The sequence below is a fragment of the Poecilia formosa genome, unplaced genomic scaffold (genome assembly GCF_000485575.1).
Source record: "Poecilia formosa unplaced genomic scaffold, Poecilia_formosa-5.1.2 Scaffold7, whole genome shotgun sequence".
Lineage (NCBI taxonomy): Eukaryota > Metazoa > Chordata > Actinopteri > Cyprinodontiformes > Poeciliidae > Poecilia > Poecilia formosa.
The window spans coordinates 3,576,426-3,598,693 of NW_006799946.1; the positions used below are offsets into that span (position 1 = coordinate 3,576,426).

At 38.6% G+C, this 22,268-nt stretch overlaps 2 protein-coding genes across 4 annotated transcripts in view; one reads left to right on the top strand and one right to left on the bottom strand.

Annotated features, from left to right (window-relative positions):
• Positions 1-8,757, bottom strand: part of gucy2g (guanylate cyclase 2g) — a 27,664-nt gene extending 18,907 nt beyond the window's left edge. The window contains exons 1-17 of the mRNA XM_007571981.2: positions 8,224-8,757; positions 6,876-7,224; positions 6,011-6,120; positions 5,008-5,190; positions 4,759-4,903; positions 4,343-4,478; positions 4,049-4,152; positions 3,788-3,954; positions 3,528-3,668; positions 3,208-3,291; positions 2,841-2,945; positions 2,685-2,756; positions 2,338-2,506; positions 2,102-2,257; positions 1,582-1,759; positions 716-856; positions 436-628 (exon numbers count right to left, since the gene is read on the bottom strand). Of these exons, the coding sequence (XP_007572043.1) occupies positions 436-628; positions 716-856; positions 1,582-1,759; positions 2,102-2,257; positions 2,338-2,506; positions 2,685-2,756; positions 2,841-2,945; positions 3,208-3,291; positions 3,528-3,668; positions 3,788-3,954; positions 4,049-4,152; positions 4,343-4,478; positions 4,759-4,903; positions 5,008-5,190; positions 6,011-6,120; positions 6,876-7,224; positions 8,224-8,571 (2,781 nt within the window). The 5' untranslated portion in view covers positions 8,572-8,757. The remainder of the gene's footprint in view (positions 1-435; positions 629-715; positions 857-1,581; positions 1,760-2,101; positions 2,258-2,337; positions 2,507-2,684; positions 2,757-2,840; positions 2,946-3,207; positions 3,292-3,527; positions 3,669-3,787; positions 3,955-4,048; positions 4,153-4,342; positions 4,479-4,758; positions 4,904-5,007; positions 5,191-6,010; positions 6,121-6,875; positions 7,225-8,223) is intronic.
• A 1,583-nt stretch (positions 8,758-10,340) lies between these two features.
• On the top strand, positions 10,341-19,446 carry acsl5 (acyl-CoA synthetase long chain family member 5). Of its 3 annotated transcripts, none has more exons than XM_007571992.2 (22): positions 10,341-10,479; positions 11,493-11,546; positions 12,835-13,003; positions 13,161-13,272; positions 13,532-13,596; positions 14,058-14,159; positions 14,243-14,342; positions 14,613-14,791; positions 14,887-14,919; positions 15,013-15,064; positions 15,208-15,281; positions 15,363-15,440; positions 15,530-15,664; positions 15,778-15,912; positions 16,690-16,785; positions 17,371-17,443; positions 17,634-17,722; positions 18,018-18,134; positions 18,464-18,607; positions 18,719-18,820; positions 19,044-19,115; positions 19,289-19,446. In XM_007571992.2, the coding sequence occupies exons 3-22, from the start codon at positions 12,848-12,850 to the stop codon at positions 19,424-19,426; spliced, it is 2,052 nt and encodes a 683-aa protein (XP_007572054.1). In that variant the 5' UTR covers positions 10,341-10,479; positions 11,493-11,546; positions 12,835-12,847; the 3' UTR covers positions 19,427-19,446. The 3 variants fall into 3 exon arrangements, with proteins under 3 accessions (XP_007572054.1, XP_007572062.1, XP_007572071.1); XM_007572000.2 differs by lacking the exon at positions 10,341-10,479 and adding an exon at positions 10,500-10,595; XM_007572009.2 differs by lacking the exon at positions 10,341-10,479 and adding an exon at positions 10,810-10,833.
• Positions 19,447-22,268: the final 2,822 nt, after the last annotated feature.

A 22,268-nucleotide genomic window follows, 5' to 3' on the forward strand; every position in this document is an offset into this window, starting at 1 on the left:
GGGCTTCACCTCCATGTGTTCCTCCAGCTCCGCAATGGAGGTGGTAACTTTCCTCAACGAGCTCTACAGCCTGTTTGATGACATCATCAAGATGTATGACGTCTACAGAGTAAGAACCATTCACTATGCGACGAAAGAGCTGAATAGTTGTTGGCATAGACATAATATAAGAGTAGACCCCGCATTGGCCGCTCCGGCGCAGGAAATACGGCGGCCATCTTGGAGCGGTATACCCTCCTACTTTGCTCAATCAAAACAGCAGATGCCTCAGTGCTGAGGCATCTGCTGTTTTGATTGAGCAAAGTAGGAGGGTATACCGCTCCAAGATGGCCGCCGTATTTCCTGCGCCGGAGCGGCCAATGCGGGGTCTACTCTTATATTATGTCTATGCCAACAACTATTCAGCTCTTTCGTCGCATAGTGAATGGTTCTTACTTTGTAGACGTCGTACATCTTGATGATGTCATCAAACAGGCTGTAGAGCTCGTTGAGGAAAGTTACCACCTCCATTGCGGAGCTGGAGGAACACATGGAGGTGAAGCCCACAATATCTGAGAAGAAGATGGTCACCATATCGTAGCTTTGTGGCTCCACTGACTTCCCTGCCATCAGCTGGTCTGCAATGTATCTAAAGGCAAAGAGACATGGAAAGGCTAAGAGTAGACAAAAAAAAAAAAGTTCATGTGAAAGGATTAGATGTGTGTGTATGTGGTACTTTGGTAACATGCTGGAGAGAAGCTTGTCTGCTCTGGCTTTCTCTGCTGTTAGCTGGTTGGTCCTCTCCTCCACTACTTCCTCAAGGTGATTTGCGTACTTCTCCAACTTGTCCACCATGTTATCGAGGATATTCGCATGACTACAAAAGATAAAAATGTTGATGATCTGCTTTCTCATTAAAAAGCTTTTTTTTTTTTTTGAAGGTCATTTTTATGTTAATGTGGCTGCTACCTATATTTGGACACGAAGATGCTAAAGGTTTAAATGTATCTCTAGCATTTTGAAGGGTTTGCGTCAAAACTGACTGGTATTCAGTACTTTAATAATTTAAAGTAATTCCATCAGAAACCTTACCCGTGAGTATGATGCTCCTGTGTATTCTTTATGAATGGTGTCCAAAGGTTTATGTTTGAGCTCACTGGACTATAACGCATTTTTTTTTACAATGTTCGGGAAGTTTTACTCAGATCGTGATGTTTTTCTTTTCTATCAAGTTCTGCATTTACGTATGGTTGATTTGTATCTTTACCACTGTAAACAGGTTTTCAATTATAAAACCTGTTCTACTATCTATCCTGAAAAGAGATAAACACTATTTATCCTGGAAACGGATAAATAGTAGAACAAATACTGAAAGGGGTCATACTTGTGCAACCAAAGATTTGTTTATTTTCTAAATGAAGTATACAGCCAATATGTCACCATAAATGTCAAATAGTTCTGAAATTACTTTTTTACATGACAAACACCTGCTAACTAATCAGGGGTGTGTAGACTTTATATATCCTCTGTCTGTATCAGTTATTATCAAACTGTACTATGGAATTGCTGAACAAAAAAAATAAATAAATGTGGCAAACATACCTCTCCGGACTTATGTCCTTCAGCCTCCTGCGTATAGACCCAAAAGGTGGCCGGTGGTCAGGGTTTTCGCTCCAACAGGCTTTGAGCAAGGCATTGACCTTCTCATCACACAGCTGCTCACACAGCACTGGTCTGAGAGGTTCCCCTCGGAAAGGCGTCCGCAACTGCATTATAATTTCTTGGAATATGCAGAAATAATAATAATAAAAAAACAAAACAAAACAAAAAAAACAAAAACAAGAATAATTCAATTTTTTTTGTAGTTTCAGATTACCCTTTAATATCCTATAAAATACAAGTTTATCTTCTCAGTAATTTCTAAATAAGGTGCAAAATTTGATAATAAAAGTGGGCTCCCTGAAGGACAAACAGGTGGATAAAATTACACCATGACATAAGCTCAGAAAAGTGGATTTTTCATAATGCCCCACCTTTGAGTTGCTTTTCCACGACAGGACGACTTTACAGTAAATTGTTTAATGTCAGCTATGTTGCGCAAAGAAAAAAAAAAAAAACTAACCTTTTGGGTCCAGGTTGATGTCTTGGTACGGACCTCCTTTAGAGTTATACATGAGCTCCCACATTATGATTGCAAAGCTGTAGATGTCTCCTTTGGGTGTCCCATTACATGGAAGTCCGATCTGTCTCAGGAGCTCGGGGGCTGTCCAGTACAGATCTGAGACAAACTCATATATCTTCATGTGCAACATCATGCTCCTTCATCATATCATAAATTTGATTTCAGGTCAGCTTTACCTTCATAATCAGGATTTTCCATTGGACCGAGCTTGTTTTTTCCTCCATATTTAAACTCCCATAATCCAAAACCAGAGAGCTTGATTTGTAGTCTGCTGTCCACCAGACATGTACTGGGCTTCAGATTTCCATGAAATTTAAGGGTGCTGTTGTGAATGAAGTCCATTCCCTGAATTACAAACATATTTCAATAGTAAAATAATAATAATAATAATAATAGTCAAAGATAATATTACTGAATAACAAAATAGATTTTTTTTATGACAAAGATCTAAATACCGCTCGGTATTAGCAGTATAATACAAAGCTTGCAGCACTTTAGAACCTTCAATAATAAACATACTTACATTGACAATGTCATATGCAAATGATAGCTTAAACATCCATTCCAAATCAACATCTGAAGACCCAAAAATATCCTTTAGAAACAGAATAAAATTATGTTGGAGGATTTTCTTAATTTTGCTTAGCGTGACATGAAGAAATAGAGATTTTCTACTTACTTTGAGGCTGCCTTTCTTGCAGTACTGAATGACCAGACAGATGTTGGGTGGCTCAATGCACACACCAAAGAACTGGACCAGGTTTTCATGTTTCATTTCCTTCATCTATCTTAAAATATTTAAGATGGTTAGGCACACAGTAGCTGTAATTTTGTAGTTTTCTGTTTTTTTGTTGTTTTTTTTTAAAGAAGACAGATATGTGAACTTAACTACTTTACTGTTTGTAAATGTAAAATTGTGACATATGTAAAGAATTGCTTAATACAAATTTCTCAGTTTATTCAAATCAATTCACCTATTTAGTCTTAATGCACAGTCTGATAAAAAAAAAATAAATAAAAATCCAAAAGAACATGAGGAACTTTACCAGATTGAATTCTGCAATCACTGAAGGCTTCTGGAAATTACAGTTTATGGGGTTCTTGATGTACTTGATGGCCACTTGATTTCCCTGTGTTAACACGAAAAAGTTATATCAACAGAAAGACACATACTCCCTTTTTGTGAGATTAAGTAACTTGGAAAAATCTCTCATAAAATTTCCAGTCATTTTGTTTGTAAAAAGCAATCGCTAAGCCAGTTTGTTCAGGAATTACTCAACTTAAGTGGATGATTTTTGCTCATCGTTGTCAAATAGTTATGTACTTTCCAACGCGCATTTATTTTTCCGGCAGAAGAAAGTTTCACCTGGTAGAGGCCTATGGTTGTGTAGATGTGCTCTCTGCCAGTTTTGTCCCTCAGGTCATAACTATGGCTGGAGAATGTGCTCTGACAGCTGCTGCTCCCGCTGTGACTCCCTGCAGAGCTCTGAGATACTCCCTGGTTTCCCTGGGGGGAGATACGACAGAAAATGGGCAAAAGTAGACAAGCAAACAAGCTGGAAACTGAACAAGAATCAAGGAGACATTCCATCTTTTTTAATTCTTTAACTATTTGAGCGCTCGCACAGAGGGCTCCCTGATGATCGTGATGTCGCCGTAGTTGATTATCCACCAGCTGGAGTCATCCAGCCTCGTCTGGAGCTGAAACTTTTGAAGCATGAGGACCCCAATCCACAAAACTGCCACTACACCGATGAGGGGGAAGGTCACAAGGACAGCCAGCAGGGCAATTTCTGTGTCTCAGGAAAATCATCACAGTGAATAATCTGTACTAAAAAGATTTGATGCACTTATTTATTATTCTTTTATATGTGAATTGCACTTTACCATTGGTCAGCCACTCGCAGAGTTCGTCATTAAAACCACATTCAGGGATGTCGGACGGTGGCTTTCCTTTTGGCCAAATAACAGAAGAAAACATAGATGTCGGTCTGCAAGATAGGAAATGATTCTGTTACAGAGACTGAAATGATATTGATTATTCCCTGCTTCGTAAACGTATCAACATCTTAGAGTTTTCACTTTCCGTCATGTCACAACCCCTAATGTTGATGTGTTTTCTTTAAATTGTGCGTTGATAATTTAAATTTGTTTTCATTTTTGTTTGTTTGTTTTTTTTACCTGACACTTTTGGTTTGACTTTCAAAATTCAGGATGGGTACGAACACGTTGCCGCCTTCTACACGCTGCAAGTCATAAATAGAATAGTCCATACATCTCTCCCCCTCTTCATCAAAGTGAACCAGTCCAGAAGCTCCTGCAAATAAAAAAAAGCCATCCCACATTATCTGTGTTAGATTATGTTACTACTACTTGTTCTGCTTTCTTTCCACAGATTGTGAGTATTTGCTCCCAAGAGTTGAAGAGTTTAGCGACCATTAAAAATCCTATGAAGGACTGCAGACATTCAGCAGACAGTTATTACCACACCGGGAGAAGAAATCCACTACAGGCTATTGCAAAAGAAGCTGGCTGAATTAGTTGTGAAACAAAAACAAAACACCGGGTTTGTGATTGTGAGCAGGATTTATAGTTACCGTGAAATCGAATTTTATCTCTGATTTTCAGTTTCTCCAGAAGCTGTCGGCCGTCATGAGGATCTTTCCCTTCTTTTAGAACCTCCTTCAGTCCTGTCACATACAGAAGTACTGCATCGTGGAGATAGGCTGAGTAGGGGCTAACCTGAGATTCATTAAAAAGAAAAAAAGAAAATGAAATAAAATGCTGTCACATTTGATTGGTCCTGTTATCCTTTAGGATTTTTGCTAACTCCGTTTACGCCGCACCTCACTTTCAGATGTCAGGTTACTCCAAAAAGGATGTCCTTTCAGTCTTTGAAAAACCTGTTTGAAGAAATCGTAGTACTCGTATCCTTCGTAGGACTTCTGACCAATAACGAATGTCATGTCAAAAGCTCTTGTTCCGTCCTGGGTTACTCTGTTGCTCAGGGCAGTTTTCCACCAGTTATCCTGTTTGGGAGAAAACAGTAAGAAACACAGAACATGAGTTGGACAGGGGATCTCATTTACTTTTATTAATACTACACCGATATTTATTAGTGGCATTAAAATACTTCATAACTTCGGAAAAAATGTGGACAACATGTTACCCCTACCAGTCTGTCTTGGATTAGATTAAATCTGAGCTGCTCTCACTGAGCCAGGTTCTGTTGGAGGTTTCTACCTGTTAAAGGAAAGCTCTCCTCTGAATTTATGCTGCACTCATGCTGGGTATGATGGATGTCTGGCGTGTTAAAAACTTGACTAACTACTGTAGCTACGTGTTCTTTTCTGATAGAAAAAGTAAGATGGTGCAATCGGTTGGTTTTTCTCAGATAGAAAACATTTTAGCTATTGAAATAACAAAACTTAATTTGAATCTCTTGTGTGCCGTTGGTTTAAAAACTATCACATAGATACATATAAACAAGATAAAAGAGAGCTTGTTCATATGCATCTATTTTTGGATGTGAATTGGATTTTTGAATTCGTTTGACTTGTTAGTTGTTGCCGTACAAACAAACTGAATTAAATAAAAGTGATATTGCTTTGATGGACAGTCGAACATGACATTACCACAGTGGGTAAATAGATAAAATGCAGGAAAAAAAAAACACAACGTTCCTGTCTATCTGACTTCCATGATGAGGTTCCTTCCACCGTTTCTCTTCTACCCGGTGATATTTTCAAACAAGGTCAGGGAAGTCTGCCTCTCTTTGCTGCGCAGCCTTCTCTGCTGTCTGTGTGGTTGAATATATGGCCGACTGTTGATTTGTTTTCCTTCACTGACCTCAAAATGCTGCATCAAGAAGAACACGTAGTCACCATTCATCAGACCCTGACGCTCAGCCTCCAGCAGCAGAGCCATGGAGTCCTCTCTGCTTGTTAGCACCACAATAACTAGAGAACAGATTTTGAAAAGTTTTATTGTAGAGGAACAACAACAAATGTAGAGCTATATTTAAAAGACACACAAAGAAATAAGGGTAGAATGAAAATGTAATCGACATGATGGTCAGAAGTTTATATCCACTCATCACTGGTGAGATTATTTTAGGTCCATTTGAACTCGTCATCTTTCCATGGTGGATTAATTATCCAACATTTGTCCCAGGTGTTCGTGTCAATGAATGTAGGAGCACAAATTTGAATATTTTCTCAGTTTTTTTTTTTTTTTTTACTGTAATACTGTAGCAATTATTCATATGAACGGTTGCCATAAACAAGCTTCTGAAAGAGTTTTGGTTCCATCTTGAAATGGCAGAGTTAATTTAGGTGGTTGGTTTCCTGCCGACTTTTAAGCATGGAGTCAGGTTTGCTATTAACTGGAAACAGCTGTTCAGAGAGAAACTAGTTTCTCAGGAACTGAGAGGGCTCATGGTGGTACAGTTGGCAGCACTGTGGTCTTGCAGCAAGAATGACCTGGGTTTGAATCCCGGCCTGGGAGTTTGCATGTTCTCTAAATGCATGTGTGGACTTTCTTCAGGTACTTTGGTTTCCTCCCACAGTCCAAAAACATAATTAATAGGTTGATTAAATAGCCTTTAGGGAAAAGTGTGTGTATGCATGGTTGTATGCCCCGCATGTCAGTTCAAGTTTGCGAAAATCCACACGTGATTATGGCTGTGCATGTTTCGGTGAACACCTCCCCTTACCTCTGGCGACTGTCGAGATGTACTTGATGTTCTGATAAAGGAGATCAGGATCACTGGTGTCAAACTTCAGCTCTGCAGTCAATTTGAAATGCGATCTGAGGGGATTCTCCACCGTTTTCCACAAAGCATCCACTTTGTCCCAGGTGTTCGTCTTCAACCCCCCTCCAATCATCGCCACGTGACTCCACCCGAAGAACTCCAGGGTCTTCACCAGAACCTCTGAGCTCCGCTTAAGAGGAGGCATGATTTTTATATACGAGTCATACATCTCGCCGTCCTCCAGTTTGGAAGACTGGCCCACGTAGCCAAACATGGGGATGTGCCATGTTGACGCGATGAGACCGGTGACCTGAAACGTTCAAAGTTTAATTAATTCATCGCAGCAGGTCGAGAAATCCTCCAATTAATATGCAATTGTGATGAATTATTTCCTGATGTTGTGCTAAATCCTTCCTTAGGACGAAGGATATCAGTCAAAATCAAGATTTTATTCAATTAATTCTTACATGTACTCAGACCTTTTTTTGAAGTCCAGTACTAATGTTGTAACATTTGATGTATAACCTGACTGAGTAAACAGAGAAGCCATGTTAATTTCTTTTTAATCCGCAATTACAGTGGGTTATACAGCATTGCTGAAAGATGATTTGCATTTTTCAATAAATGTTTCTTAATATTTCATGGACAAAGCTGATGTGAACTTAACAGGAAAAAGTAATTCAATTCAATTTATCAATTAAGGATATGTTTAATATATTGATTTTGTTTATTGTTTGAGGAAAATGCAATAAATAATTGGCGTTTTAGAGTATTATTATACACACTTTACATTTAAATATTCTGTATTTATTGATGTAAATCACATCTTTAGATCTAGTGAATTTTACATCCATTTGAATTTATAAAATATAAATAATAAGACATCATTATCATCTCTGTGCAATTTCCTTAACCCAATAAACACCTTAGTATGTAAAAATATATTTTTAGAAACATCTACTGGGGTTTGATTTTATAGGTAACATTAGGGGAAAAAATAAGGTCACACCTGCAGAATGACCCACATATAGTTTGTTTTTCTTCCCATCTAACTTAACAGAGAATGCGTGAAAAAAAATATTAAAGAAAATATCTAAAAATAAGCTGAAGTCAATAAACAGAAGCTTTGTTTTTAGATTAAGTCAATGCCTCAGAATGCAAAACATGTTTCTGAGACCTAAACATGTTTAAACCACTGAAACACATTTCATCCACTTTTACAGAAAACATCTCACGCTACAAACCTAAAACAAATTCATTCCTTGTAAACCCACAAAGAAAATGGCCGCAAATATGATCCGAACCGTACCTCTGCCTCCTCGGGACACGCCGGACCAAACAGAGCCGTCACGTTTTCCCTCCACACTTGGTGGATGAATCCTCCCAGAGACTCTTTAGGATTGCAGTCGGTGTCCTTGTACACAAAATCCAGACTGTAGTTGCCCAGGAAGGAGGGGTTGTTGTTCACCTTCTCCACGGCTATCTGTATGGCCGAGCCCAGCCGGCGAGCACTGAAGGGGAAGGACACGTTCCAGGGAGCCTGGAAGGCAATGATCAGCTTGTGATTTGGGGTACCATTGCTGCTGCTGCTGTTATGGATGATCATGGCGGCAGCGGTTGTAAAAAGTGTGAGGTGGAGCAACAATACGTGGCTCATGCTGGAGAAAACGAGTACCTGCTCTCATCCTGTTAGTTTCTGGACGAACAAGGCTTAAATACTCAACTACCTTGATGATGCTGGACAGTTGGGTAGGGAGGAGAAAATGCAAATAGGTGGAGGAGAGTAGGAGGTACAGAACTCAGGACAGTAGGTTTTTTGTTGAGAAAAGGTCTTGCACTGATTGGTCAGAGAGAGACGTTGCTGTAGAAAGGTGTGATGGATAAAATGCTGAGATGGAAATGCATGAAAATCTGAAAGGAGCAATGAGAAGATGGATGGAATACAGGCGCCTCTCAGTAGATTAGAATATAATTTTAAATTAATTCATTTCAGTAAGTCCATCTAAAATGTGGATATTTTAACCTTTGACCTTTGATTTGAAGGGATGGTCCAGTATTCCTTGCAGAATAGTGTATTAATGGAAAGTCAAGTGGAAGGATAAAGTGCATTTCTAAAAAAAAAAGTACAAAAACAGCAGTTATAACCCTTGGTCGTTTCTTCTTTATTTATTGTACATAATTTTATGATTTTCTGTATTTTAGGTTTTCAGTTGCTGTAAGCCATAATTACGACAATATACCAAATTAGACATGAAATACGTCATTCTGTGTGCAAAGAATCTAGGTGATGTCTGAGTTTCACTTTTTAAACAAACTTTCCTGAGATTATTTCACTTTTCAAAAACATCCTATTCTACTGAGCCACACATTTGCATTGAAAGGACTGATATTTGAAAAAAAAAAAAAACAAGAAAAGAAATGTGATAAAGACAGGAACTCTTGAGATAAATAGAACCAGGAGGGGCAGAAGGGTAACGTTGGATGTTAGTGTGACTCAAAAAAGTCCTGTTCTTCCCCATGTTTGGCAAGAGCAATTAGTCTAACGTTTCTGTTTCTGGAGTACCGAGGGAAAAATCCATGCATGCAGTGGGAGATCAGGGAAATTCCACATAAAATCTGTTTGGGAATCCAGAAACAGCTGCTTGTAATGTATAATGTTAATAGTCTTTGTTCTACACAGGAAACATTACTTATATGAGTCAGGAAACAGAGATGTCCTTAGAAGTATTGTTTTTGCACAGTTTCTACTAAACAACTAACATCCCTATAAACTTAGGCAAATTGTCTGTTATGTTTTAAACAAAGAAGGGCTACATAGTGGAAATAATCATCCCTGCATCCCCAAAGTAAGAGTGGTGTTTCTTTAATGGAAACCTTTCGTCTTTCATTATGCAAATAGAGTTTGAAACCATGTTTTTTTCCTTTGAATGTCTTTCAAAATTGAATGCAGTTAATATAATTTTTGAGAAGATTATTTTCAGCCTTTGCACTGATCGTCCCATTAATACCAATTATTCTGCCTCATTCCTCACATCCCAAATCAGTTTTTATTACAGGATGCTTTAGTGATACCTCTTCAAATATCACTGAAAGACATTTAAAGGAGTTAATGTTCAGATTATGGCTTAACAACCGGAGGTCACTCCAAAGGTGCTGGGATTTTATCTTTCGCTTTCCCTGACTCTCATAAATCAAATCGGAGAGGCCATGATTGTCTTAAAGGACAAACTTCAACTCCAAGCTAAAGGATACACAAAAATGAATAAAAACTACAAGGGACATATTTATGAAGGACTGTGAACAGATTTAAAAAAAAAAAACACAATAAGTAAATACAGCAAACAAGGTGAGAATTGTTGCAGGTCTCCTGGGTGTGTTATCTTCAGAGAGCAGGGGTGGCAGGTTGAGCCTTGACCGGTGCTGAGGAGCGTCACACCTGTGTGCAGTTTGAGGCGCTAATGACTTCAGGCTGTACATCTGTGGTGTTGCTGTCTTCAGCCGTTTGTTCCTCAGGAGATCCCTGCTCAGCCTGATCCTAACCTGCTGCTAATACTTATTCCACCAGGTAATGTCCCTTAATCAAGATTCTCGTGTCATCTGACTCTCAAGAGAAACCAACTTTAAAAAACACATGCACAGAGGACCAGCACTGTGCACCTGCTTTGCTAAATTAGTACATAGGTCGGATGTTTATTAATTTATCCCCTGGCTTTTTTTTGCTGTTATAATATTGAGCTTTAGTACTGACTAATTTGAACTGGTTCAGATTATTATTATTTTTTTTTACCCTCATGTTTGTTCTGTGGCTTCAGTCCAGTAAATTTTGGATGGTATTTTTTTTAACTTTAATTCATGGGTCTCCAGCTACAGTCTCTGCTCCAACACGGCTTACTCAAAGGTGCAACTACCTCATCTGCAGGTGGGTAATGACCCATCATTTGATTCAGATGTGTTGAACCAGGGACAAAGCCAAAAGGTGCAGGATACCGGCCCTTGAGGCTTGACTTTGGACTCTGCCGCTCTAGTCTAATTGCAGATGTGCTCTTTCACCTTTCAGATAACTGTCTGATATATGCAGACGATGGTTTGCTTAAGTGAGCTCGAACATTAATAGGAATCATTATGAAGCTGTGCATCTCAGTAAATGTGGTTGCATGTTCCGTGGTGGTTGTGAATCATAAATGACATGGATTTGTTCCTAAATATTTGTGGGGGTTTTTTGTCTGTGTATTTTAAATATTTGTCCTTTGAACATGCTAACTTGCAGATAAGCACACTGACCTTTCATCAGGTGCAACATCTTGATATATATATATATATTTTTCCCCTCTCTGTCATTGCCACTGATAACGCATTTTATCTTTCTGGATTAAAATCAGAAGAGTTGGGTGGCAAGAACCCTCTGAAGTATCTTAATCTATTGCACAACTTTAATACTGTGGCCTACAAACCAAGAATATGTCGGTGGCTGTGTCGTCTTTTATCAGTGGAAGTAATATGCTGGCCAAAGTTCAAAGATCCTAAGTCGGTCTGTGTACTGTTTTATCAGCTCTTGTCTTTAATGTGTTTCCTTCCTAGAGCAGAGGAACAGGATCTGTACACTCGCCACACACCTGAGACGGCTAGCAGGAGGTAAGCATTACATCTAAGATTATGTCTGAGCTCATTATGAAGGCTTTTGCATTTATCGGACTATCTTTTTTGTTTTGTTTTCTTTGTCTAATTTGTTGTCGAGTATAAAAATGACTGTCTAGGGCACCGTCACTCTGATCTCTTGGAACACAAGAAAATTGTCAAGTTTGGACTTTAAGACTTTAGAATAAAATTAATTGCCGTTTTCACTGATAGAGTATAGTATAAACACATTGGGATCTTTGTGTTTCTCCAACTCAGGAACATTAAAGAGGGAATAACTTTGATCAAATGGACACAAAACAACTGTCAGAAACTGTCACCAAATGTGCAAAGTAAAAGCCTCATCAAACAATTGACAAATGGTGTGTTGGTGCAAATTTACAAGAAAAAAGAAGTAAAGCAAGTTTCTCCTTTCACTGCTTTGCTTTCCTCATTAGAAATGCATGCAAACCGTGCCTAGTCAAACTATCTTTCATGCACTCTGTGCGGTGCAGCTTACCTATGAGGGTTTACGAGAAACTGTTGCACGATTTATGCTAACTTTGACCTGGAGTTATTGAAGAAACCGTCTTTGGTGGATGGTGGGTTCAAAAAGTATATACGCCCCTGTTAAATTCGATACTTTCCCTCGTATAGTGTGACATGGAGCCTTAAACATTCTGCTGAATAGTTGGAATTCAAGAAAAATCTTGGGGTAATTTCTGTTAACAGGGCTGTTTTTTTTTGTTGTTGTTTTTTTTGTTGTTTTTTTTCCCCTTAATTCTTTCAATCACTTCTTGTGAGATGGATTTTTACAGTGAAATAAAATTCTTTTGCTAGGTTCTTTATATCATGGTACAGTGTAGGTGGCTGTGAATTGGGGACTAGGTATGTGTATGGGCAAGCATGCATCCAAATTCAGTACAGTGGAAGAATATTAGTGTTTTGCAATTAAGAGCTAAATCTGACAGCAAATCCTGTGTGCTCACCTGACGAGGTCTGTGGATGACGGATGTTTTGAAGAACTTTGGCGAGGCACAATAGAAAAGTTGAGATTTGGGCTGCAGAAAGATTGAATCATTAAAGTAATTAAGGGGGAGAGGGATTATATCTATGCCACCAGGTAGCTATCCATTTTTCAGAAATGGTGTGTGGGATTAAAAAGGGCTTTGCATCAAGAAAACCTGGCAGTGTACTTGCCCTGTTTAAATTTTGTGTTGCCAGGTTAAATATGTTGTTTCTGATCACACATCCAAGTCTTGACATTTTTGATAAACTCACCATTTGTTCTAATTTCCCGTCCCAGTTGACCCAGCATCATGGACGTCATCTTCCAGTTGCTGTTCTCTCCTCTTCCGACCCCAGTGGTCATCTCCCTGATCGTGGTCGGCGTTGCAACCCTGTTTTACCTCAACGCCCGGCCCAGTCCGGTCCGCAGCCCAGCCGACCTCAACCGCCAGACTCTAGGGGTCAAGGTGAGATGTGCAGAAAGTTTTTGCTCAAGTTTTATAAATTCATAGTCTGAGGAGGCATGGTAATGACCTGACACTTCCCTTAGGAACCTGTAAACGTTTTTTTTTCCCCCTCTCCTTTTGAGCACACTAACTTTTTTTTTTTTTTTTTCTTTTTCAGGATGGTGCAAGAAAAACGGCCATGTTGGAGGACAACAACAACCTGATGTCATATCGCTACAATGACGCAAAAACCCTGTATGAGGTCTTTCAAAGGGGCATTAAGGTTTCAGGTATTTACATTGTTCAAAACCATGTAAAATCAGCTTAGATTTTGTATCATAAGCCAAAAAACAAGTTTTAAAATGAGTACATTTGTTTAAAAATCAGAATGAAGTTTCAAGCTAGTTTAAACTGGAACTAATAAAGACAAACCAAATGATTCCTTTTTTGTCATATGATCTGGCAAAGAAAAAAAAAAGCTGCTGTATAGTTAAAGTTCAGTCAAACCACTGGTGCAAGACATAACATCAGAACCATTTTATCTTCCAGGTAACGGACCGTGTTTGGGCTACAGAAAGCCTGGGAAGCCTTACCAGTGGCTGAAGTACAAACAGGTACAGTACAGAGTGGCAATGATTTGGAAACATTATGGTTAAATGGTGCAGGTAATGTGTGAAATCACTATTCTGGACCTTTCTGGGTAAAAAAGTTAAAAAAAAAAAGCATCTGATCCCATCAGCACTGTAGCAGAAGTGTAGAGATGAGGCCAACGATGCCGAGGAAATAAAATGTGTTGGATGAACTTTTTCTTAAAAGGTTATTTTAAGGAGAGATGTTTAACTTTTCATACAATAGTTGTATTTTTGAAATTTAAAGTAGAACTTTGTTTCAGACTGCCTAAACCTAACCTCAGTTTCTTTGTCATACTCTTCCTAGAGTTTTTAAAAGTAGTTTTTTTTTTTTTTTTTTTTTTTTTTTTAATATGCTGTTTTCTTCTGAGTCTTTTTTTTAACAAGTATTTGTAAAATTTATAGTGACGTTTTCTCTTCAATCTGACTTCCCCTCTTCTCTGAAGGTGTCTGACAGGGCACAGTATCTGGGGTCAGGACTCCTTCACAAAGGTTTGAAGCCCAATTCTGATACATTCATTGGCATCTTTGCTCAGAACAGGCCTGAGGTAAATGGAGGCTTAAGAGATTTTTTTTTTTTTTTTGTATGAAAATCTATTAACTTCTGTCTCTTCATTAAATCAACTTGCAGTGGATTATCGGTGAGATGGCGTGTTACACGTACTCCATGGTAGTGGTCCCCCTGTACGACACTCTGGGTCCTGAGGCTCTCGTCTTCATTATCAACCAAGGTAATTGGAGCTTTACTTTGCTCTCTAATGCTGCTAATTGCAGAAACAACAAGACTTCCAGTAACTGTGTTCCCATAGGAGTCTGTCAAGTAATCTCATCTTCTTCTTTTCAATGAGTTTGTGTAAATTTGCTGATGGAAAGTTTGATTATAAGGGCAAATTGAATATATTCTGCCTTCGAGTTTTTTTTTTATTTTTTAAAAAAAAGCAGATCCTACAACCTATTTCTAACAAACACATATACATGACTTTTTTTTTATTTCCTATAAGCTGGGATCTCTATGGTGCTCTGTGACAACCAGAAGAAAGCAGAAGTGCTGCTTCTGAACCACGAAAAAGGCCAAACTCCCGTTCTCAAAACTGTTGCGCTCATGGAATCGTTCAGCCCCGAGTTGATCGAGCGAGGAAAGAAGTGTGGTGTGGACATCGTCTCCATGGAGGACTTGGAGGTAATGATGTACTCTAAACACCGAACCAAGCAAAATGTAAACGTAAAAAAAAAAAAATCAGTAAGTAAAGATGTTTTGTTTTCTGGTGACTCCAGGCACTGGGAAAAAATAACCTTCAAAAGCCAGTAGTAAGTTATGAATGCTTCTAGATTTTTTTTTTTCTTTTTTTTAATGCAATAATATGCTGCCGATCCTGAGGTGCTGATTTCATGTTCCAACAGCTGCCAAAGCCAGAGGACCTCAGCATTGTCTGCTTCACCAGCGGCACTACAGGTAATCATCTGTAGTTTTCAGGATATTCAGATTAGCGGAACACATGGCCGAGTTACACTGGCCTGATTTTCATGTTTAGAATTATTTGAAATGTAACTGCTGTAGTGCTGAATTTTTTTCCCCCCCCCCTTTTCTTTCAAAAGGAAACCCAAAAGGGGCTATGTTGACGCATGAGAATGTGGTTGCTGATGCTGCAGCTGTCCTCAGAACCTTTGAGGTACATGAGAATAAAACTGGACCTTTTACTAAAAACTGTTTTTATGCCTTTTTCATCCAGTAAAGCAAACATTTTATTCAGTCTGCCTTAGTCCCAACTCCTGAGGATGTCAGCATTTCCTTTCTGCCTTTAGCACACATGTTTGAGAGGATTGTACAGGTAAGGGAAAAAAAAAGGTCTTGCTGAGATCCAGTGTTTGCTCAGAACATCTGAGGGTGTCTTGCATCTTGTTTTCTGAAACGTTTCAGACGGTGATCTATGGTGCAGGGGCCAGGGTCGGGTTCTTCCAGGGGGACATTCGGCTGCTGCCGGACGACATGAAAATTCTGCAGCCCACAGTTTTCCCGGTGGTGCCTAGACTCCTCAATCGAATCTATGACAAAGTGGGTAAACGAGATGTTTTTTTTTTTGTTTCTTAAACATATTAAACTTTTGCTACAGTAGTTTGGCTTTTTAAAATATATATACAATATCTTTTTTTTTTTTTTATAACCAGGTTCAGAGTGGAGCCACGTCTCCCTTTCAGAAATGGCTGCTGAACTTTGCAGCAGAGAGGAAGTACGCTGAGGTGAAGGATGGCATCGTCAGGAAAAACAGCATATGGGACAAACTCATTTTCCACAAAGTCCAGGTACTTCATTTTTACTTATTTGTAACCTTTTGTAGTTCTGATGTAATAAAGAACATTTTCTGCAAGAAGTTAAGGTTATTGGGTCTGACACTTTACTTGGAAATGGGAGTAACACTTTTTTTTTTAACTGTATATTTGCTTAAAACAACCAAATCTAGGTTTACAAGAGTCTGCGCTGGGATCTCACCCAGTGGAACTTGCTTGGAAAACTATTAAAGGAGGGTGTGCTCCATTCATTCCTGGAACAGTTTTTTTTTTTTTTTTTTGTCAATTCTTTTATCCAAAACTTTTCTCTACTAGAGATTTTTAAAGAGGCATAAAATCATTTATTCAATCTGAGCTGGATTATTGTAAATCTTTTTGTTTTTTTTTTTTGTTTTTTTTTGTTATTGACCAAACTTGTTACTTGATGGCTTCAGTTAGTTTAAAAACTTGTGACTGCTACGTTTCTCCATTGTTGAGCTTTTTCACAAGTATATTGCTATAACTTTACCATTAAATAATTGGGCACTCTAGAGCTACGCCTGGTGTACCTGTCAGTTTTCCTGCAACTTTCTGTACTCTAGAAAAGTTCCCAGTGATCTTTTTAGATGTTAAACTGTCAATCCTGAGATGTAATTGATTGGTTATTCACTTCATATATTTTTTTTCCTATCGTTTTAATTTTGTTTCATACTTTTATGTAAGGAGATTTGCTCAGTAGCAGTTTTTTGTTTTGTAATGTGCTTTTAAAGGTACATTTTATGGTGGTTCTAAATGTTCTCATCCCTAACTCAGGAGTCTCTGGGGGGCCGTGTGAGGATGATGGTGACTGGCGCTGCACCCATATCACCATCTGTTCTCAACTTCCTCAGGGCTGCCCTAGGCTGCCAGGTAATAAACCTTTAATCCTCTGTAAACAGAATCTTGATTAGATTTAGGTTTTTCCTGCAAACATAAATGCCTCATTCTCTGTTTAAATGAGACTGCTTCTTTTTTTTTTTTTGACTACTCTTAAACATTCTGTTTTTTGTTGGTCCTCTCTAAGGAACCACACTTTTTCGTGACCAATAACCACAAAGTTTTTCACTACAAGTGTATAAGAACTGAGATTTGCAACAAATCAGTCTTATTTGTTTGCTCTCGTGACATGTCTACAATACACATGCAAGTTTCTTTTACATTTGAATTTACTGTCAACATGCTGCGTTCGTTTAACTATAGAAGCATAAATGAACAATGTTACAGAAAATCTAACATTTTACATCAAAATATGCCACGTTTCACAGTTGTTAGCTCCTCTGTAGACGTCTTAAAACATTTGTAAATAAATCCTGAGGGTTTGAAGTTTTTTAAATCTCAAAGGAGCTTGACGTAAATGGACACAGATGCAGTAATGTTAGTGTTTAGGAGGAACAATTGCACAACACTGATGCTGGTTCCTGTTGAGATGTTTGTGGTGCTCTCTGGTTCTCGCAGATCTTTGAAGGATACGGTCAGACAGAGTGTGCAGCTGCCTGCACGTTCACCTTACCAGGAGATGCCACTGCTGGTACGTAGCTAAGCAAACTGTAACGGCAGCGAAACCTCTTTGAGTTTACGACAGATTTGTTTAAGCATGAAACGTTTTACTTGTAAAGTTAACAAATGCTACACATTTGATCAGGGGAGAAATGCAAAGTGGGATCCAAAAGGAAAAAAAAAACAAGCCTAATCACAATTTATTTATTCATTAACTTCAGGTCATGTTGGCGTGCCTCTGCCTTGCAATTTTGTGAAGTTGGTTGATGTGGAAGAGATGAACTACTTTGCTTCAAATGGTGAAGGAGAGGTTGGTTAATCTGAAATCTGTTTATACCTGGGGATATTAAAGTCTTGCACCAGAAGGAGTCTGAATTAAATCAGTTCAGAGAGATTCTTGTCAGAGTCGGGAACAGTTCTTTGGACCCAAAAATGAAAGTTGTATGTCTGTTTTACATAAGACTAATGGAAAATGAATATTACTCAAAGGCTTATGTTTTAGTGATGGTGACCGTCTTAAATTTAAAATGTAAAAACGCAGCAAATTAAACATTACAGCATTTTGTTTGTCTTGTGATTTTTACTTTTTTTTTTTATATATATAGGTTTGCATTAAGGGCACAAATGTATTTAAGGGCTACTTGAAAGACCCAGAAAAGACTGCAGAGGCCTTGGACAAGGATGGCTGGCTTCACACTGGCGATATTGGTAAATGGCTTCCGGTAAGATGCACTTTCTTTTCACTTGTGTTGTGGGGGGGAAAAGGATATAATTGGCTTAACGTTGCCCACAAACTGAATGCAGAGTTCCAAATACTGTCCTCTTAAAAATCACAAACTTTTGTATATTCTAGTGAAATTTTATGCGATTAGACAAACGAAGTGAAGCATAATCGTACAGAAGTAAAATTATGCACGAGCATGGCTGTTTTGGCCTGGCTCAAAGGGCACGACAAAGAGTTCCAAAAAAGTAGCCCCTTGTTATATTTGTAAAATTGTCACCGGGTTATGAAGTTCTCATAAATAGTTTTGCCTTGTGGGTTTTGCGACAGAGTGGAGTCTTGAAGATTATTGACCGTAAAAAGAACATCTTCAAGCTGGCTCAGGGAGAATACATCGCCCCGGAGAAGATCGAGAACGTGTATGTCCGCTGCAGCCCTGTGGCCCAAGTGTTTGTGCATGGAGACAGTCTGCAGGTAACTTGATATTTTTATATTTTTTCTCTCTCTGTACCTTTCCAGCTGCTTAATCTTAACAATTAATGTCTTTGTTTCTTTCTATCTATTTTTTTTTTCCTATCCGTGTAGTCGAGTCTGGTTGCCATTGTGGTACCTGATGCTGATGTCCTGCCAGGTTTTGCAAAAAGTCTTGGCATCCAAGGCTCCATTGAAGAACTCTGCAAGAGCACAGTAGGTTTCCTGTAATGTGTAAGTTTATTCTCTCCAGTGTTTTAGACAAATGTCCAAAGTCAAGAATCTGCAGGAAATGTGATCATTAACACTGAAAGCTGCCAGTTGGAGAAGTTGGCATGCTGTACATGTCTGCAAATTACATTTACTGGAAGTGGAGCAGCGGACCCGTGTGGACTGAGACGTGTTTAACTGATTCAAATTGTGGTTTATTTGTTCTCAGGAAGTTAAAAAGGCCATAATCACAGATATGACCAAACTAGGAAGAGAAGCAGGTCTGAAGTCATTTGAGCAGGTAAAGGATTTTTGTCCTAGCAGATTCTACGTTTAAGCCGTCACCGGTCTCAAGAATTTGTCATACTCCATAAAGCCGAAAAGTCTCCAACTGCTTTAGTTTTGAAACTCATCTGGTTATTGGATTCAAAGGAGCTTAATCATATTTACCTTTCTCTTTCTTCTCCGCTGCAGGTGAAAGACGTGCATCTCCACCCGGAGCTCTTCACCATCGAGAACGGCCTGCTGACTCCCACCCTGAAGGCGAAGAGGGCTGAGCTCAAAGAGCTGTTCCAGCCACAGATTGACAAACTTTATGCTGACATCCAATAAATTAACCCTCAAACAGAAAATGGTCTTTGTGTTTTACAGCAACATTCCATTCAGTCACCAATGAATAGCACCAGAAAAAGTAGATCAAACCTTAAGGCAATTTGCAAAACGGATTCTGATTACCTACATGGCTATTTAATTTCATACAGTTTTAAATGCAGGGGAATTCCAGCTTGGTCTTCTTGTTGGTAAAATGTTTGAATCACTTTTTTTTTTTTTTTTTTTTTTTTTTTTTTTTTTTTTTCTTTTTGTACTCTGGTTCAAAACCTGTTTTTGCTGTACCTCATTTTTTTTAAAGGTGAACTTCAAATGTCTGGATTTTATATGGAGCCTTGTGAAAGGTTTAAAATCTCATTCAAATGCCAACGTTTGTGTTACAAAACATTTTTAAGCCAGCACTGCCCTCATGTGTTGAAATTCAAACACTGTATAAATTCACTCTCGGCATGGGAGTAAATGTGGCAGCATCAGAAAATTTTTAGAATTGCCTGAGGGGGGGCTCTGGACATGTCCTCAATCAAATCTGGAGAACTTGTCTTGTTTGGAGAATCCTACCAAAGACTCCTGAAACTAAAGCCAAATATGTTTCAACAAAGTGGCACAGGGGTGTGGACACTTTTACAGTTAAACTATTGCAATTTTATATTTACGTTTGACATTTGGACTTTAGAACAGTTTACATTCATACTTTGCTTTCAACATTCAGCTTTTATTAGTTCAATTCAATCATAAGCACTCATTTTGACACCTCCATGTATTGGAAGCCAAGTCCCACACTTCAGATTAATTAAAGGTAGGCTGAGTGAAATAAATGTATCCCCCTGTATTTGTGTACCCTTTTCAGATGCATTTTTTTTCCCCTTCAACTCAACTTTCAGTCAGTGGGTACATCATACAGATGGCTCAAAAGGTGAACTACAAATATGATCAAATCTTAATCTAGTTCAACCAAGAAATTCTCAGAACTTGGTCTTGGTGTTGGAAAAAGTACTTGAGATGGAAAACCAGAAATAATTTACCATAAATGAGGATAACTGCAAACTCATCACAAAACTTCAAAAGTTAAAGAATGAGCCTAAAATTACCACCACCCTACCAAGTTTAGCTTTTCTTAGGTTATGGTTGAAATAAAGTCCTGGTTTGTGAAATGAAAAGACACTTATGATTAATGTAAATGTGGAAAACTGAAATATACAACACATTTTTCATTAAACGGCTAAATTATGTATCCAACATTAAACCTTTATGTTGATGGGTCTATTTCATTCAGGCTTTTTTTTGCACTAATCAACTAATTAGCCCTCTATATGTAATTTAACTTTTGAAAACGTGCAGTCCTAAAATGCCTATTTTAGCCTACATGTCATTTGACTCGATGAGGCAAGCAACACCGCCCCCCAGCGGCTGTTTTCCACTAAGTTTCTGCTACAGTCGGTCCTCCAGGCAGCGGCAGCAGCAGTACACTCCCCCCTCCGCCCCGGTTTCACCTGGAGTTTACACGGGCACAGAACTCCGCTGTCCCTGGAATACTTTTCCCAACTCTGAAGGCTCCAATCCACCACTTATTCCCCAGAGCCGGTCTTCCTCAGATGTTTGACCCTCGTATGCGTTTCCACTGCGGATATTTTAGTGTGTTTGGATCTCCCGTGGATCAAACTCACCTGAGAGCAGCTACACAGCACGCGTCTTCTTCAATATGGCTTCTTCCGCCACAGGTGACCACGAAGAGCAGGTAAGGGAGCTGGAGAAAGTTTCAGTGCCAGTGTAAGCGCCAACTTTCTCTCTCAGTGGGGTTTGGTGGCGTTGTTTTGTTGTGTTGGCAGCCGCGATAACACCAATTCCGTTTGAAAGCGCAATGTAAAGAGTAGTGGTGAGCTGACTAATCAATTTAAAGTGCGACTTTTAACTGTCAAAATTAGCAACAAGCTCTGTGTTGAGACTTTCTGTTTTATTTCTCTGACAGTTGACTTGACATTGACCCTCTTGCATATAACTGAGATTACACTGAAAACCCCCATGGTGATCAGATCTCATATGCCACACATGCAGGTGGATTTCGGTAAATTAGAAAGTGACCAAAAAGTAGGCTACGCAAGTAATTCTGGTAGAAAATTCTTACACAAAAATTTATATTTTATGTTTTTTTTTTGTCAGTTAATATTGGTAATTATGACATTTCTGTTACATCAGTGGAAAGTGAAGTGAAGGGGAGAAATTTTTGCAAGAAACTGAAATAACTGTTGCCTTGGAGCACTTAGATCTAATGCAGATTGCAAAAAACAAACAAAGTTAAAAAAAATAATCCGTTTGAAAGGTAAAAACTTGAAGTGAATATCTGAGCCTGTCTCTTCTTCCCGTTTTAATTTAAAATCTTCTCCTTGCTGCTTCTTATTTGTGGCGGCAAATTTTAAGCTCAAAAGGAAAGGACGCAGACAGGTCAACCTACCCCCATCTGAAACACACATGCCCAGTTTGGAGATTAAACTCATAGTACCTGCTTGTTCACAGCCACTGGATTAGAGCCAAACCCTAATAAACCTTTTCTCCTGCAGTGGTGGTGACTAGGAAAAAACAAAACAAAAAAGGAGACAGACATATATGTGTTATCTTAATTAGTGGTATAAGACTTAAAATTGCTGTAGTATTTTAATTTATTGTAGTTTTTTTTCTTACAGATAACTTAATAAAGAGAACATTTATTAACTCAATGACTGCCAAAGGTTTGCAGTTTTATAATAGTAACAGCTTACAGCACAGATCAATTGATACATGTACATAAATGAATGGGGATATTAGAGACCATACACTGTACAACCTAAACTTTGGTAGTTTTAATGTTTTC

Bases quoted from the DNA above. Each gene is read 5' to 3' on its own strand.
- acsl5 (XM_007571992.2), top strand. From the start codon at position 12,848: ATGGACGTCATCTTCCAGTTGCTGTTCTCTCCTCTTCCGACCCCAGTG. The intron at 14,160-14,242 runs GTAAATGGAGGC...ATCAACTTGCAG, and splicing joins TTGCTCAGAACAGGCCTGAG to TGGATTATCGGTGAGATGGC. The intron at 18,608-18,718 runs GTAACTTGATAT...CTATCCGTGTAG, and splicing joins TGCATGGAGACAGTCTGCAG to TCGAGTCTGGTTGCCATTGT.